The 18,004-nt window shown below is 39.1% G+C and overlaps 1 protein-coding gene across 1 annotated transcript in view; it reads right to left on the bottom strand.

Annotated features, from left to right (window-relative positions):
- Positions 1 to 18,004, bottom strand: part of SYNPO2 (synaptopodin 2) — a 367,769-nt gene that overhangs the window by 54,546 nt on the left and 295,219 nt on the right. The window contains exons 3-4 of the mRNA XM_077278542.1: positions 16,873 to 17,639; positions 6,873 to 9,004 (exon numbers count right to left, since the gene is read on the bottom strand). Of these exons, the coding sequence (XP_077134657.1) occupies positions 6,873 to 9,004; positions 16,873 to 17,639 (2,899 nt within the window). The remainder of the gene's footprint in view (positions 1 to 6,872; positions 9,005 to 16,872; positions 17,640 to 18,004) is intronic.

An 18,004-nucleotide genomic window follows, 5' to 3' on the forward strand; every position in this document is an offset into this window, starting at 1 on the left:
CATGCGGCGGTAGCCAACCTCCCTGGACGTGGCCACAGGAGGAAAATTGGTGACAAATCAAAGAGACTGATAATACGATTGGTAACAAAAGAGCCCAGAAAAACTTCTAAACAGATTAAAGGTGAACTTCAAGCTCAAGGAACATCAGTGTCAGATCGCACCATGAGTCGTTGTATGCGCCAAAGTGGACTTCATGGGAGACGACCAAGGAGGACACCATTTTTGAAAAAAATCATAAAAAAGCCAGACTGGAATTTGCCAAGCTACGTGTTGACAAGCCACAAAGCTTCTGTGGCTTTTCACCTCTATATTCACAGATGGAAAAATTAAGCATATCAATAAAAGAACACTGTCCCTACTGTGAAAAATGGAGGAGGCTCTGTTATGTTCTGAGGCTGCTTTGCTGCATCTGGCACAGGGTGTCTAGAATCTGTGCAGGGTACAATGAAATCTCAAGACTATCAAGGGATTCTAGAGAGTAATGTGCTGACCAGTGTCAGCCCTGACTTAAATCCTATTGAGCATCTTTGGAAAGAGCTGAAACATGCCGTCTGGAAAAGGCAACCTTCAAACACGAGGCAACTGGAGCAGTTTGCTCTTGAGGAGTGTGCCAAAATACCTGTCGAGAGGTGCAGAAGTCTCATTGACAGTTACAGGAATTGTTTGATTGCAGTGACTGCCTCAAAATGTTGTGCAACAAAATATTAAGTTAAGGGTACCATCATTTTTGTCCAGGCCTATTTCATGAGTTTTACTATATTTTTTTAAAAAATCTGTGGAAGCATGGTTGAAAAGCAATGTCTGACTTTCATTTGTTCATTTTCATAGATTTTTATCTATTATTACTTTTGTCAGATTCAAGTTATTTCTGTGACCATTGTGGGTTTTTCTGTCATTAAACGAGGGGTACCAACAATTTTGACCACGTGTGTATGATGCTTTCCCTTGTTATACAGCATCCTCTGTAAAGTACAGTGCCGTCCTATAGTGTCATCTCTTGTTATGTATAGCACTGTCTTTTACATAGCGTATTTTCGTTATTTTTCTTATTCACTGCGCTCTCCTTATATTGCATAGTCCTCTCTTGTTAGATGTAAAGTGATTACTGATGGAGCAGCATCTGACCAGAAGACCAGTTCTTCAGCCGCCTCCTTTAGAAAAGAAACTTTACCATGTTCAAGCAGCAGTCATTTCATTTTATATCTAACAAGAGAGAACACTATGAAATAAAGACAGAGCGCTATAAATAACAAAAATAGCATGGATCTGATATGTAAGTGACGGTGTTGTACATAAGTGAGGAGACTGTGATATGTACATTATACAGTGTATCTAGTCACCATAAATGGAGGGGGGCACAGACACATTTCTTGAACAACGGCCATAAGCTGTCAGTGTCGGTTCCTGTGTTAGGAGCTAGAATTTATTGTGTACTCACTCATATCATATCTTATATATAATTATGATGCTAAATTACAAGGTAAATTGTGCATTTGTCAGTTGGTGAATTAAAAGGTATTTTCTGAGATTTTGTCACTAGCAATGGCTTCTGGATTGAAAATACCATATAGAGGAGTACTATAGTGATCACTAATGGTGGCAGGCACAGGAGAATATCTGAGTATGTTTCAAAATTGATTATGCTACTATTTTAGGAATATAGAAGACTTTTTATAAATCTCAGAAAAGCCCTTTGCATTGATAATTTGTGTACTACTACTATTTTTGAATGGCTAATCTAAATAGGCATGCAATAAAAGAAGATGCAGCAGACAGAAGGAGAAGACAAGAAGAGTTTTAATGCTGGTGTGAAAAGTACAGCAAATCAACAATGGAAATATGAAAACATGAAGAAGGAAAATGAATCAGAATGTTCCTTTAGTAAATACAGGGATGTAATCAGGGATATTTTGTGGTGGGGACAAAGAGGTTCTTTGATACATTCAGATATTTTTCTTTTTCGAAGTTCTGAGACAAAAATAGCACTGGGATGTAGTTATTTGGTGGAGAACATGAAGTAGTTGTGCTGGAGTCTGATTCTACCACATCTATATGCACCAACATTTTAAATTGGGCATGGCGTGTGGGGTCATATTACAGATTTTGCAAAGGAGTCTCATATGCCATGGCAACTTCAAGTTACCAAAAAGGAGAAAAATTGCCAGCTCACCAGTGTATTTCGATCCAGTGTGCCCTGAACCACGATCTGACCAAGTGTGGGGAAATGCCAAATGAATAAAAGATCGCCCCAGCTCCTGGATAAAATTCTACTTTATTGAAGTATTTTAAAAATTAATTCCCAAAACAGCATGGTGGGAGGAAACAGAGTAATGCATTTTGAACTCTATCCGGTGTTCTTTATCAAAGCTTTAATACAGGAGCTGGAACGTTCTTTTTGTCTTTTGGATCTTCAAGTTAAGCCTCCGAATAGTACCATAATGCCAATGATACTATTCATAAACTTAGTCAATAAAGGTATTTTTCCAACTTGGATTTCACACCAGAGGATATGATTTCCAATTACTTGAAAGCCAGCACTTACATATGTATCTCTAAATGGAACACACATACTTTTGATAATTAGTATGCCATGAAATACAATCTCCTCTCGAACTTTAACATGGCTCCAAAAGGGGATGTTCACTCACAGTCTCTACTGGAATTGTACAGAAGGCAGACATCTCAGCTCATATGAAGGCTACAGTCGCAAAAGGTTGACATAGTACAGTTGGTGAATACCAGAGATATTACCGGGCTCCTGTATTGTTGATTACTTAGCTTCTTCTTAAGTGGCTGAGAAGTGGGCCCTACTGCTTACTGGAAGCAGCTGTACATGTGATATGGATATGAATAGATACTAAGGGTGTTAATATAGGCTTGTTCACCAATATAACAAATTACCAAATGAACTTGAAAAACTATGGAATTATGGAAGACGCAACCAATGGACAGAGGGAAGCAAAAATGTATTTCTTACCTTACTGATTTATACAGTATATAACTGACTAGTACTTATCTATCTAGGATCACATACGGACATGAAAAAGGGTTTTCAGGAATTGTGTCTTCTTATCTCACTATCTCACTAATCGTAAAGTGCACATACAATATAAATAGCTGTCGGCCAAGTGTGCATTATTTCAGTGGGGAAAGGGAAATAACTCCAATTTTATACCCCTGATATCTGCAATTGGGGGACAGCCAGGAGACCCTCCTTCACATTAGATAAAGGGAAATAAAATGTCCAAACATTCGCACTCTATCTCAATAACTGTAGCAGGTGTAGACTGCTCCTACACGTTACTCAGCCGGTCCTGACTTTTAACAACTTTCCTTTAATGTGTATGGTCAAGAGATACTCATTAGGGTTCCAGCCGTGTTACTTGGGCCATTTCTAATTTAATAGTATGATATAACCAACAAAAAGTAAAGTGAAACAATAACAAGAAAGAATGATCAGATAAAATATATGAAAGCAGCAAAGTGTCCTGTTGACCTTGAAGTCTTTGGTTTAACATTTGTCAAAGATGTCTAAAAATCACAATTATGGGGGCTAATATCATTCATTGTGCATAAAAAAGTGTCTTTTCCACATATAGGCTCCACGAGCATCCGTACTATGCATGTGATGCCATTAGCTACCATAGCCTGGGGCTTAATATTGGCATTATCCTGTCTATATACCGTATTTTTCGGTTTATAAGACACACTTTTTTCCCCCCAAATTTGAGGGGAAAATGGGAGTGCATCTTATAATGCGGAAAAAAGTGAGCAGCATGGTGGCTCAGTGGTTAGCACTGCAGCCTTGCAGTGCTGGAGTCCTGGGTTCAAATCCCATCAAGGACATTATCTGCAAGGAGTTTGTATGTTCTCCCCGTGTTTGCGTGGGTTTCCTCCGAGTACTCCAGTTTCCTCCCACACTCCAAAGACATACTGATAGGGAATTTTGATTGTGAGCCCCACCGGGGACAGCGATGATAATGTGTGCAAACTGTAAAGCGCTGCGGAATATGCTAGCGCTATATAAAATGATTATTATTATATACCTTACCGGCCGCAAGCTGGGATGAGGGGGTATTCAGATGTGCGGTGAAGCGCGCTACTGCGGGTGTCTAGTGCCTTATTCTGTTCAGCGGTCAATTTTTTTTTCTGTACTATTGGAGGAGACTTCCGCAATATTTGCCTGAGCACTCCTCCCATCAGCCTTAGGCCGGTTTCACACGTCAGTGGCTCCGGTACATGAGGTGACAGTTTCCTCACGTACTGGAGCCACTGACACACATAGACACATTGAAATCAATGCATCTGTGCAGATGTCATTGATTTTTTGCGGACCGTGTCTCCGTGTGCCAAACACGGAGACATGTCAGTGTTCGTGGGAGCGCACGGATTACACGGACCCATTAAAGTCAATGGGTCCGTGTAAAACACGTACCGCACACGGACGTTGTCCGTGTGCAGTCCGTGTGCCGTGCAGGAGACAGCGCTACAGTAATCGCTGTCCCCCCCCACATGGTGCTGAAGCTGCCATTCATATCTTCTCTGCAGCAGCGTTTGCTGTAGAGAAGATATGAATAATCCTTTTTTTTTTGTTTCTCGTGTTTAACATAAAGATCCATGTCCCCACCCCCTCCCACCCCCTGTGCGGCCGCCCGCTGTTATTAAAATACTCACCCGCCTCCCTCGCAGTGTCCTGTCCTGGCCGCAGCTTCTCCTGTATGCGGTCACGTGGGGCCGCCCATTACAGAAATGAATATGCGGCTCCACCCCTATGGGAGGTGGAGCCGCATATTCATAACTGTAATCGGCGGCCCCACGTGACCGCTCATACAGTAGAAGATGCGGCCAGGACAGTAAGCAGCGCCAGCGAGGGAGCTGGGTGAGTATTTTAATATCAGCGGGCGGGCGCATGGATCTTTATGTTAAACACGAGAAACAAACAAAAAAAGGATTATTCATATCTTCTCTACAGCAAACGCTGCTGCAGAGAAGATATGAATGGCGGCTTCAGCACCACGTGGGGGGACAGCGCTTATCTCTAGCGCTGTCTCCTGCACGGTGCGTGTGGTACCCAGTCGGCACACGGGCAGCACACGTGTGCCGCACGTGTGCCACACTGATGTGCCACAGAAACGCACGGGCACACGAACACGGATAATTCCGGTACCGATTTTTCCGGTACCAGAATTATCTGGACGTGTGGGACTGCCCTTAAGCTGATTTTAATTAGTGCTTGATCCTACATGCCCTTTAAATCCCAGATCGGTGGATATGATAGTGTGAACTAGAGCCTACTTATCAAGGGTCTACTTATCAATTTACTACCCTAATAAGCTCTAAAACTGTCGAAATGAAATATATTATATACTAGTCTTAATTGTACTTCACAACTGATGACAAATAAAGGTGAAAGGTTGCAAATCTTCATGATTTTGACATCTAAGACGTCTATATTGTGCATGATATTTAAGTGCCGTTAAATATAAAAATAAGTTATTGTAAGGCTTTACAATATGAATAATAAGAGTATCATGGTCTTTTTTGGAGGGGTTGCATTCTTATTTTTCTGTGATAGAAAAATGGCTTTTGGAAACATAAAATTTGTAAGAAGTGACGGAAACAAACTTCACAATAAAATGAAGAACAAGTAATGAATGAAAAAAATGACTTTCCTTAAGATAAGCATACATGTGTACAATGTCTCTTACATCACAGTACTGCTCACTGCATTAAATGGCTGCTGATCAACCAACTAGCACTTTCTACAAAGGAGTAATCTATTTCAAAGTGACCCATTTTGATATGTGGAACTGGTTACAGTTTTAAAAAAAGGAAAACAAACAGATAGATGTGTAACTATAAAAGTTTCTGCTAGTAAAAAAGTAGATCTCTTCAACTCTTGTACTATATATTTATAAAATAATCCACATTTGGAGTTGGCAGGGATGGCAACTGGTAAATTGGACTACATTATCAAACTGAAGCTGCTTCCTAGGAGCATTCTAGAATAGTTACCTCCATCAAATGTTGCAAATCACTAAAACATTTCCAGAACCACCCACCATAGCCTATATAAAACATACTTCGCTCAACCACAATGGATGAGCTTACTCTGATGTGTCGTTGCACTTTCATTCATTCATTATGCTATCTCTCCATAACTAGAATTGTAGGCCATTTCTAAGACTAAGACACGTAACAAATTGATTCTGATACCTACCTGAGCCTACATTGTGCATAAACCTTTCCAGGACATACTGTACATTTTTAAGTATATGCTTTATGACCAATCTTACTTAATAATAAATAAATCATAGATGACAAACTCACACATCAGCCCCAAATAAATTAACTATGAGTATACTTTGTAAAAATGTCATCATTTTCTTAATATAGTTCTACCATGGGCTCAGACTGATCAGTGATAGCTTAATCACTGACCTTTGTATATATAAGTTAAAAAATGTGGGTGATCTGGACAGACAATAGAAAGTGGTATTGCATTATCGCTTTATATATGTAGTGATCAGTAGTCGCTACACTCATTGTTGAAGCACAAACCCAACAGTCCTGATTACTTAATAGTATACAAATGTATGCATCCAACTGGGACGTCAATTACTGACAAGTACTGTAATAAAGTTGTATATATATGTACACACACATATATAGGAAAACCTATGCGCAATTTATTTTTTTAAAGGTGATAAATGATTTGGACCCATTTTAAAGGATGATACAATGTTATGGTATTAAGTATAGCCAGGACATATGGCAATGTCAGATCACCACCGCAAACTATTTTTCCCTCTATAAGTGGAAATATATTTCCAAACTGAATACTATTCTTCACCAACTTCTGGTTTCCACACCTGGGCTGTAGCACCAGCTTTCTTTGCAGAAAATTTCGGCCTCGGAGGAGCAATCAGAGTTGCTATCGGTGATTCTTGTCTAGGCTGCATGGCATAGCCCACTGAAGGGTAGGAGTCGCTGGTAGGAGTAAAGACACTTGACTGGAAGGAAGGCTGCGTGCTGTAAGCTTGCTGAGAATATACAGGTGTTGGCTGGGCATTAATGTAAGGAGCATTAACAGGCCTTGCAGGTTGAGCTTGCTTCGCTGGTGGGAGAACATTTGACTTTGTGGTTTTCTTAGGTACTTCTGCTTCTGATGTGGTAGCAGAAGGTGGCTGAAATGTGAATAACGAAGAGTTAAGCTGATATGGCTGGTGTTTCATTACTTCAAGAGGGCTCATTGTTTTAGTTGGCTTTTTCTTGGCAGTTGAGGATCCAGACTTGGATCCAGGTTTATTTGCTGCTGGGGGATAAAGTGGTGATTGGATTGGATTGTATGCCAATGGAGGTGGAGCTCGGACATTAGATGAATATTTCCAAGAACATGGTAATGATGGCGTTGGAGAGATTGGTCGAGCTGCTTTTTCTTGCACCGTGGTTGAATCAACAACAAATTTTTCCATTCGAGATTGTCTCCTGGCAAATAGTTCTGCTCCTTTTCCTTTTAAAGCTGGCATCTCATAGGCTGGACCTGCGGACCCTGATGGAGTAGTAGGTGGTGTTTTAGGCTTAGATATTTGGCTCAAACTTGTAGTTACTTTAGGTGGACCTCTTGGAGGAGCAGATAAATTAAGAGTGTTTGGAGGATTATAATGAAAATTTGAATGTGCAACGGTGGCTTCTGTAGGACCTTGGCTTTGAAATGAATTATGGACTGGAAACTGTTGTTGCACAGGAGCAGCAGCAGCAGCAGATGGTGGGATCCATACTGGTGATATTGGCATAACTGTAGTTGGTGATTTGACTGATGGTTTTGGGGCAACAGGTGGAGGTGTTTTTTGCTTGCCACCATGAGCTTGCATAAAATTACATGCCTCTGCTCCAAGACTAAGGTAGTCTTCTTCTGGTCCTGACTCATTGCCTGTACCACGTTTACTTTCCCTATTCTGAACAAGTGTTAGTAGGGCTGGATTTGGGCTTACTTTTGGTTGCTCCTTAAAGGTGAACATAGGTTTTGTGCTCCTACGCTTGGCTTCCATTAATATTCCTGTCTTGCTTGCTGGAACTGCAATTCTTTCATCTCTAGAAGCAATTTGTTCTGTAGGGTAAGATGGAGCCCAAATAGCTGACTGAGCTTTAGCAGTCACTGGTGAAGACACTTGATATCTTGGTTCAGGAGGTGGCGTGACTGAAGAGTAAGGCGGTGGTGCAGGTACATCAGACATAGGGCTTGCTATATTTCTGGTAGGTGAAAATGCCAGAGCTATTTGATTTGGGGCTCCACCACCAAAGGGTCTTGCTGTTCTGTTTGAAGAAGACTGAAATGAACTGTTAGACTCATTTGCTCCAGCAAACCCATTCTGTACCCTTGGCTGACTGTTGCTAACCTCTATGTAACTTTTGCTTACACAGCTCTGGGTCTTAATGGTTTGCTTTTGTTGCTGTGCCTGATATGATATTGTGCTATTTGCATTCTCTGTGATTGACACTTTCTCTTCGATACTATGTTTTCTCATCTCTTCTTGCTCTGCTGTTATTTGATCCATCCTCTGCTTCCTCCTTGCAAACATGAGGACCCCTTTACCTTTGGTCTCTGGAAGTTCTTCCATTGCTTCAATAGAATTTAGTTTCTTTTCAACCTCTACTAGCCCAGTGTCCCAGTCAAAAGTTACAATATGTGCACTGTTTTCAGGATCTGTTGGGAAATCTTCATCTAGATCTGATTCATTAGCCCCATAAAAAGTGACCTCAAAAGTATTCTCTTTGTTTTCTTCTTCCTCGTTATCGTCTTCTTCGTCTTCGTATCGTTCAAGCTCCCCTGTGCCGTAGCTTGTCAGTGTAAATTTTCTTGCCCTTTGCCGGCGCTTTTTAAACATCAACACCCCCTTGGAATTGGGGTTTGGTGCGGCAGTCAGGAGAAGAGCGATACTTTTACATTTAGACTTGGCTTCTTTAACTTGCTTTTCAGAGAGGCTCTCACTTCTTCTGAGCCCTAAATTAAAGAATAAAATAAAGGAAATTAAAAATAAAAGGAATAGTTTGACAAATAGTTATATACTACATTGCAAATCTTTTTTATAAAGCATAACTTCAGAAATACAGAATTGGCATTCTAAATAGAGGCAGGTTCGGGTAGTCATAATTCTTGATATATAGCACATTGAAACACTTATTTTTGAAATTTACATTTTAAAGTTGATGACATCATACAATTGAGTAAGTTATGAGAACATGGCAGAGATACTGTGTGACCAATTGTTATGGAACAGGATGAATTTTTGAACATTTGCTTTTTTTTCTTTGCTCAGTATGTACATTATTCAGCTTAACCCTTTAATAACCAGGGATTTTTTTGCATTTGCATTCTCGTTTTTTCCTCCCTTTTTTATTGTTCCATCAACACAACCATATGAGGACTTGTTTTCTATAGGACGATCAATTCTTTTTATTTACCATTCATTTTACCATACAGTGAATAGAAAAACGTGAAAGAAATTAAAAGTGCGGTGATAATGTGAAAAAAAAAGTAATTTTGACATTGTTTTTTGCTTTTTGTTTTCACATCACTAATTGTGTGCTAAAAATTACTTGGCAGCATGATTCTCCAGGTCAGTACAATGACGGTGATACCAAGCTTATACAGTTTTCCACTATTTTCGTGATTGAAAAAGATTCTGAAATTTGAATTAAAAAAAATAATAATTTGTCATTTCTGAGACTAGAAACTTTTTTTATTCTGTCGAAGTAGCTGCGTGAAGGCTTGTTCTTTGTGCCTTGACTCTTTTATTGATAACATATTTGGGAACATATGACATTTTGATAGCTTTTTATTAAATTTTTTGGGGAAGTGTTGTGATACTTGTGACATCCTATTTTTTTTCCTTTTGGCATTTAACATATAATTTTAATAATTTGATAATTTGCTAGATATGACTTTTTTGGACATGACAATACCAAATATGTTTATTTTTTTAAAGTCAACTTTTGAAAGGAGAAATGGGGTAATTAAAATTTTTGTATATTTCTTTTAATATATATATATACCTATGATGAAAATACAGTGGTTGTTAAGGAGTTATCCAATATTTATATGTGATGAATTTAATGAAGAAATAATAGATTTAGTCTTTTGATACTTGTGTGCCAGCAGAAGGAAGCTGAAATATAATACAGATAAATAATTTGTTTAAAAGGGTTGTCCATTGAAAACAAGGTATCACTAATCCTAAGGATAGGTGATAACTTGTTGATCAGTGGGTGTCCCAAAGCTGGGACCCTCAAGGATCTGCAGAACTAGAAATTTTTATCCATGACATGATAATGTTATCCCACTACAAAGTAGAGAAACATGTTGTATTTCTGGCAGCTTCACATTCATTTTCTATGAGGTTGCCAGGAAAAGCCGAAACCCGTAGTTAAGGAACGGAGCTGCGTTTGAGCATGCCGACTGCTGCCGCTGCTCCACTCTAATGGAAATAAATGTTTGCCGCTGTGCCGCTCTATATTCTTTGTGTATATGTATATATGGGCCAATACATGGTCTAGTAAATTTCACATTTAATTGGAGTGCTGCTTATTTATCTTTATGGGTAAACGTTCAAATATTGGTAATGTCCTACCCAAAAAAGGCTCTGGTGGCAGCCGGATGTAAACAGTGTATAGGGATGGAACAACACAGCTCCGTTCAATGCAGTGGGCGTTCACAGGTGAGGCTATTCACTTGAGAATGACCACTACTCAGTATATGGGGCAGTGCTGTTATTATACTGTTTATAACCAGCCTTTGTGGCAGCTGAAAAGAGACGATAATTGGGGACCCCCACCAATCTGATATTGACGGTATATCCTAAGGGCATGGGAACATTTTTTATCCAAGAAAATTGGGTCGATTATGCAAATAACACCCTGATCAGCGTTTGATCAGAGTCAACATAGTGTGATCCAATTCTCTCTGATGAGAGAACTGTAGCACACTAAGGAGAAGATGGAAAACACTATTTCCCCATCTTCTCCATTGTGTTTGTCAGCAGAAATCGGACTGCACTCAGATGTCATCTGAGTGCAGTCTGATGATTTCCACGCACTCACTGCCTTGCGTGGCTGAGTGCATTCCGAATATCGGAACAATCAATCATAGACATGCACAATTTTTTTTCCTCGGACATACTCTATCCAAAGAAAAAATCAGACATGTGCACAGCCCCATAAACTAACATTGGCCAGGGTGCAATGTGATGTTTGATTGGGTCAGACCAAGATGGATAATACGCTCATGTGCATGGGTGGGCAGAATAAGCCATCAAGATCTAAAGACTAAAAGACTCCCCTACGCTGACGTAAGTATAAAGAGGTGGTAAGTGTTGAGTCAGAAATCTTGTCGGAATGGGGGAATAATTGAAACAAATTTCCAACAATAAGAACAATCCCTTCCCACACACACACATATACTGTATATATATATATATATATATATATATATATATAGTAGAAAAAAATGAAGTGGCACAACTCAACTTCGGAGGATCTTACAGGGTGCATATGAATAAAAAGGAATCCATTGACGTATTCTGAACGGCGGTGCTAGCGTTAGAAAGTAGTCTCAAGTACTGAAAAATGAAAGAAGGAACGCAGCACTCACCGTTGTTTGTGGTCAAATCTTCTTTATTGCGACATGCGATAACAAATCTTCACAGCACGGGGGAGTTTAGTGAGGAAGGGACATGTGAGGCGGGACGACGGCCGTTTCGCGCTAGGTAGTTGCGCTTCTACGGGTCTGAGTCCGAGGGGAAGCCACGCCGGAGAAAAGGTGAAGAAACTCCTCCCCTCCAGCGTCACCTCCGATCGGGCTGAAAAAAAGTGCAGCATGCAAGGGTAAGGTTAAGAACAATTATAAAAACAACGTTGGAAAAACCTTATATTAAAAGGACATGTATTGGTGTTTTGGCTTCATGAGAAGAGCAGAGAAATATAGAGATATTTTTGTCCTTTTTTTATCTCTTTTTTATGGATACATACATTTTCAATATACCTATTGGGGTACCGAGCGGGTTATGTGAAGCATCTTTTTCTGTAATGGAGACCATTGAAACGAAAAGAGAAAATGAGCAGCAACTTCTATACTTGTCATAAAGGTATGCGGTGAAATAATGTAAACGCCGCTTGCCTCGATAATTTCATTCTAACCTGTATGATCTGAATATATTAATTATATGTTGGGGATACAAAAGACAGTTACATGCAAATAGTATTACAGGAAGATGGACATATCTGTCCTATCATTAAAGCCAGCAGGACCGGTCGCTCTTGTTTTCATGATCCATTTGGCTTCCTGTTGTAATAAAGTCTTTCCCAGGTCTCCCCCCTGTGTAGTGGCAAACACTCTTTCTACACCTGCATAGGTAAGGACTGTGGGATCGCCCTTATGGCACTCTTTGATGTGGCTACATAGAAACGTTTACATTTCATGTAAAACTGAATATGTCGTGTATGTGCTTTTCTGTCCTTGTAAACGTTTCTATGTAGGGAAAACTATCAGGAAACTATATATTCGGTTCAGAGAGCACTTTAAATCAATTTCCTCGGGCAAAGGGGTACCTAGGCTTATTAGCCACATCAAAGAGTGCCATAAGGGCGATCCCACAGTCCTTACCTATGCAGGTGTAGAAAGAGTGTTTGCCACTACACAGGGGGGGAGACCTGGGAAAGACTTTATTACAACAGGAAGCCAAATGGATCATGAAAACAAGAGCGACCGGTCCTGCTGGCTTTAATGATAAGACAGATATGTCCATCTTCCTGTAATACTATTTGCATGTAACTGTCTTTTGTATCCCCAACATATAATTAATATATTCAGATCATACAGGTTAGAATGAAATTATCGAGGCAAGCGGCGTTTACATTATTTCACCGCATACCTTTATGACAAGTATAGAAGTTGCTGCTCATTTTCTCTTTTCGTTTCAATGGTCTCCATTACAGAAAAAGATGCTTCACATAACCCGCTCGGTACCCCAATAGGTATATTGAAAATGTATGTATCCATAAAAAAGAGATAAAAAAAGGACAAAAATATCTCTATATTTCTCGGCTCTTCTCATGAAGCCAAAACACCAATACATGTCCTTTTAATATAAGGTTTTTCCAACGTTGTTTTTATAATTGTTCTTAACCTTACCCTTGCACGCTGCACTTTTTTTCAGCCCGATCGGAGGTGACGCTGGAGGGGAGGAGTTTCTTCACCTTTTCTCCGGCGTGGCTTCCCCTCGGACTCAGACCCGTAGAAGCGCAACTACCTAGCGCGAAACGGCCGTCGTCCCGCCTCACTTGTCCCTTCCTCACTAAACTCCCCCGTGCCGTGAAGATTTGTTATCGCATGTCGCAATAACGAAGATTTGACCACAAACAACGGTGAGTGCAGCGTTCCTTCTTTCATTTTTCATATATATATATATATATATATATATATATATATACATATATATATATATACATATATATATATATATATATATATATATATATATATATATATATATATATATATATATATATATATATATATATATTAGTCAGTACTGGATGTTAAAAATGTGCATCTCCAAAATACTCCCCAAAATGTGTGAAAGTCAATGTAGGGCATGTTCCCATGTAGAAGTGTTCTGATGAAGAAATCCATCACATACCACTGAATAAGACTGTTTTTGAAGAATGTGGGTTTTTCTAATCCTAGTCGGATGTCAGGACAGATTCCTGTAGCAGAAAAAAAAAACAGCAAAAGAGAGCTACCACAAGTAGGTCTCCTAAGGGTATTTTTCATTCATAGGTTTCTTCATGTGAAAAAACTGACATATATTTGCGCTGGAATCCAGGACAAAAATCTGAGACTGACCCTCACATTTCTGCAATGAACTTGCAGGTTGGACTGACGCAGGGCCATAGGTGGATTTTAGCCCTATTCCTGTGATGACCCACAGAGCTTGCCCAGCCGCTGCTTCAATAGTCACTTAGTCTCAATAAGCAGCTGTCTGAATGGTAATGCGGAGGTTTCTTGGTTAATAATGGTATAATGCTACAAAGACAGGGTTTAGTTTTTTATTAGCCAATGTTGCTGGATAGATTGTGAAAAATATCTTTACATCAATGCCCAGCTTAGTAGCTGATTGGTTGATTGATTGCTTCCAACTAATTACAAAATGATCTCTTCCAATCAATCGAAATCTGTTCCACACGTTATTCGAGCTTTAACATTTTTTCTTTGTTGTTGGCTGGTATAATGCTATAATACTACAATTAATGTTGAGTTTAATATCATCTGGTAAAAACGTATCTGAGGCCTTATGTTTTCCAATAAATAATTTTTCATTGAAAATATAGCCAGCTTAAAGGGCTTGTCCAGGACATAGATGATATATAACTGATGAGTAGGGGTCCGGCCGCTGGGACAGGCAGAACCGGAAATATCTATCCCCAACAAAAATCTTTTATAGCGCTAACAAAATGGAGTAGCAGGTCAGATGCTGGCCTGCCGTTCTATTCATTCTCTATGGAGCTACCCTCCAAAAATCAAGCACAGCGCTAGGCAGCCCCATAGAGAATTAATGGAGAAATGATCAAACATGTGCACTGCTGCTTCATTCTAAAGGCAGTAAAAATGCCCCATTTTGGTAATCAGCGCTGGTCCTAGTAGCTGGAGTAAACTGTTTTTACAAGAGGCTGGTTGTTTGGTTTATTGGTAAATTAATTAATTAATTCATTCATTGCTTGTGCATTCCAAAAGGTTAAATAAATTAAAAGCGCTCAAAATAGGGGCTATTTTTCTGGGGGGTTTGGAGAACTTTTTCCATTTACAAATAGGTTAATATTAGCAGGAGGAGGCACAAGTGAATCAACCTTACAGTTTTTCTCTCGTCAGAAATGAATCCATCAGTCTATTGATCTCGGTTTTCAGGCACATGGAAACACGTCAGTATGAAATACATGTTAGATACATTCAATTTTCACTTGTCACGCGAGATATTCTTAGTAAACCTAGCACACAACTGTGTCAAAACTCTAAGTGCTGAAAAGTATGCCTTGAATTCCTGCCTAAGCTTTGGGGCTAGCTTCTTATTTACAGCCCCCTTACCTCAGCACTGCATTCCGACAGCTACCCCAGTCCCTTCCCAGAAGTTTATGTGACAGCTTCTAACAGCTGATTAGATAAACAGATCATCCCCTGGCCGGACCCTTCTGCTGGGCAGTCAGCGACCACGCTTTTTTCCTTTATAATTAATCTGCTGAAAACTGACTCAAAAGCAAATGTTTTTCAGAACTTTTTACTAAAAGTCTATTTAAATATTTTCACATTTTTTGGGAAAAAAAAACATTATCCTTCAATTACTGACACTACATTTTTTATCCATTTGTATGCACAAGAAAAATGTGTAAAAACCCATCCCTATACAACATAATAATTACACTACAGTCATAAGGAAAATCACTATAATATATCATATATATACATATATATATATATATATATATATATATATATATATATATATACATATATACACATTATGCAGTGGTTTTCAATCTGTGACTCACAAGCTATCATAGAACAATGACTCCCAGCATCTCCTTACATCCACTATCAATAAATGCAATATTCAACAATTGCAACATCATTATTAATACAAAAGAAAGCACAAGTTTAGCCAGTATGCTTTCATACAGTTACTAATAATAATATTAATAAATATATATGTCTATATACATTGCATATTTGCATATAAATATATATATAGAGAGAGATAGATAGATAGATGTATAGATATCTCTCTCTCTGTATATATTTTCATTGGGATAATGACCATTGTGGTTTGATCAGTCAAAACCAATGATCATCTGTCTTGGCTCAAGAAATTCTCGATCTGTTCACAATTACAAGAATAGAGATTGGGTTAAAAAACAATTGTTGCAGTACGTAATTTTTCGAGTCTGGGGATTCTACATTGACTGGGGAAAAATTTCTTATAAATAGTAACATTTTATTTTCTAAAGCATAATAAAAGTAATCATTGGCCAGTTCTGTGACTCAGTAGTAGCCAGTGACATAAGTGACAACTATTGCCTGTTGCTCTTGAGCTCACTGTCATATCTAAGACACCCATGCAGACTAGTCCTCCTTTGCACATCGGGACTATTGCCTGTTCCTTTTGCCTACAGTGATCAGTAGAAGAATGATCAGGACCTGGATACAATAAACATCTACACATAAAGATTGGTACTCACCGATTACTTATAAATCAGGTTAATTCATAGTCTACTCTAGTTTCAGTCTGCGATTTCCAGCTTCCACTACAACCCTAGTAATGTTATCCAGGAAAGTTAAGTGAATATTGTAAAGTCAGCATGTAGTTTTGGACTACGTCAGGCTATTTCTCAGAATAGAATTTGTGTCTGACCTCTAAAGGGATCAAGGCAGAAGAAATAGTAAGTTCATTTCACAGTCTAGCAGACTCACAAAATGGAAAGGATCATGTAGCTACCCAGTGCTCCACATGTTAGTGTCTGTCAAACTGCCTTCTGCAAGGATCATCATGCTTTTCATGCAGGCGGACCCGTAGGCTAACTGTCCATTTCAACAAGTCTCGTCATTATACTTTACAATGAACTTTCAATTAACCTCTGTTGCACTGTCAAGACATTGCATGCACAAGACATTTCATGCAATGAGATGCACAGATATCTTATTCTTACAATTGTAAGTGCTGACAATTAAAATTAGGAAGAAAAGATTATAGGCGTTGGACAAATGTGCAAATGTCACGTCACCGTAGAATAAGTAATGAAAGGCCATATATATATATTACTTACTGGCGTGCCTGGCCCGGTGTTTGTTAGGTCTGATGTGATCCTGCTGATCCTCTTCGCCTTGCTCTGAGTCTTCTACTGTGATTCCAAAGGAGACAGTAGAAGGAGGTTCCTCTGAGTGCCCTCCTTCCTCTACAGACTTATCACACCCCTCAGCAGGCAAAGAGTGGGACTCAAGTTCTCTAGCAGAGCAGTCTAAGATCAATTCAACTTTGGGAAATGTTGTTTCTTGTGCTTCTCTTAGTGGGATAATTTTTGGCTGCTGCTTGCCGGTTATCTGTAATGTTGTAGATGCCTTCTGAGTTGGTGTTGGAGATGCTGGAGCATCAACTTCACTTTTTTGTACAGTGTGCTCTGTGTTAGAAGATATGTCAGCACTCAAAAGAGTGACAATAGGAACACCTCCAGCACTCAAGTGCATGTCTTGTGAGAGGGACAACTGTAATTCCACCATAGCACCCTGTCGTCCTTCTTCTATTCTTCGCGTGATAGGAAAGTCAATTGTTGTGTCACCTTGTGAAGTTTCGATAACTTTAGGAGTAATATTGTGGTACAAAAGGATCTCTTTGCCTTTTTCTGCTTCCATTACACCCAAACCACACTCTATAGTTGGGTAAAAAGTCTGGCAGTCTGATTCAGAGATTTCATGTTCTCTGGATACAGATTCTGGACCTGTTTGGATCTGCAGAGTGGTACTTTCTGTGTATTCTTCCTTGTTGACATTTTCATCACCATTTTTATTTTCCTCTGACATTGTCTTACTTGATGACCTGTGATAAAAGTGAAAAATAATCACTCTGATGATTACATCTATTCTAAATATTTACACATACAGTACATACGATAAAATCACAGTTTTATCTGAGGTGGATCTAGCAGTTCTTGTAAACTAAGACTCAAGATGAACTACTGGAACGTCTGTACTTTATTGGCACATGAGTAAAGAGGATTTTTCTGATATTGCATTTCTTTTTTTTAAATAAGACAAGCCCTTTATGCATAAAATATACCAACATTTCAACCCAACAATTTAAAATCAAATATAGGAACAAAACTTCTCCCCCAGTTTCCAGTATGCAATTTTGTACAGTTAGTACGGGGTGAGTCAATTGGTGACAATTTACGTGGACCAGCC

The sequence above is a fragment of the Ranitomeya variabilis genome, chromosome 1 (genome assembly GCF_051348905.1).
Source record: "Ranitomeya variabilis isolate aRanVar5 chromosome 1, aRanVar5.hap1, whole genome shotgun sequence".
Lineage (NCBI taxonomy): Eukaryota > Metazoa > Chordata > Amphibia > Anura > Dendrobatidae > Ranitomeya > Ranitomeya variabilis.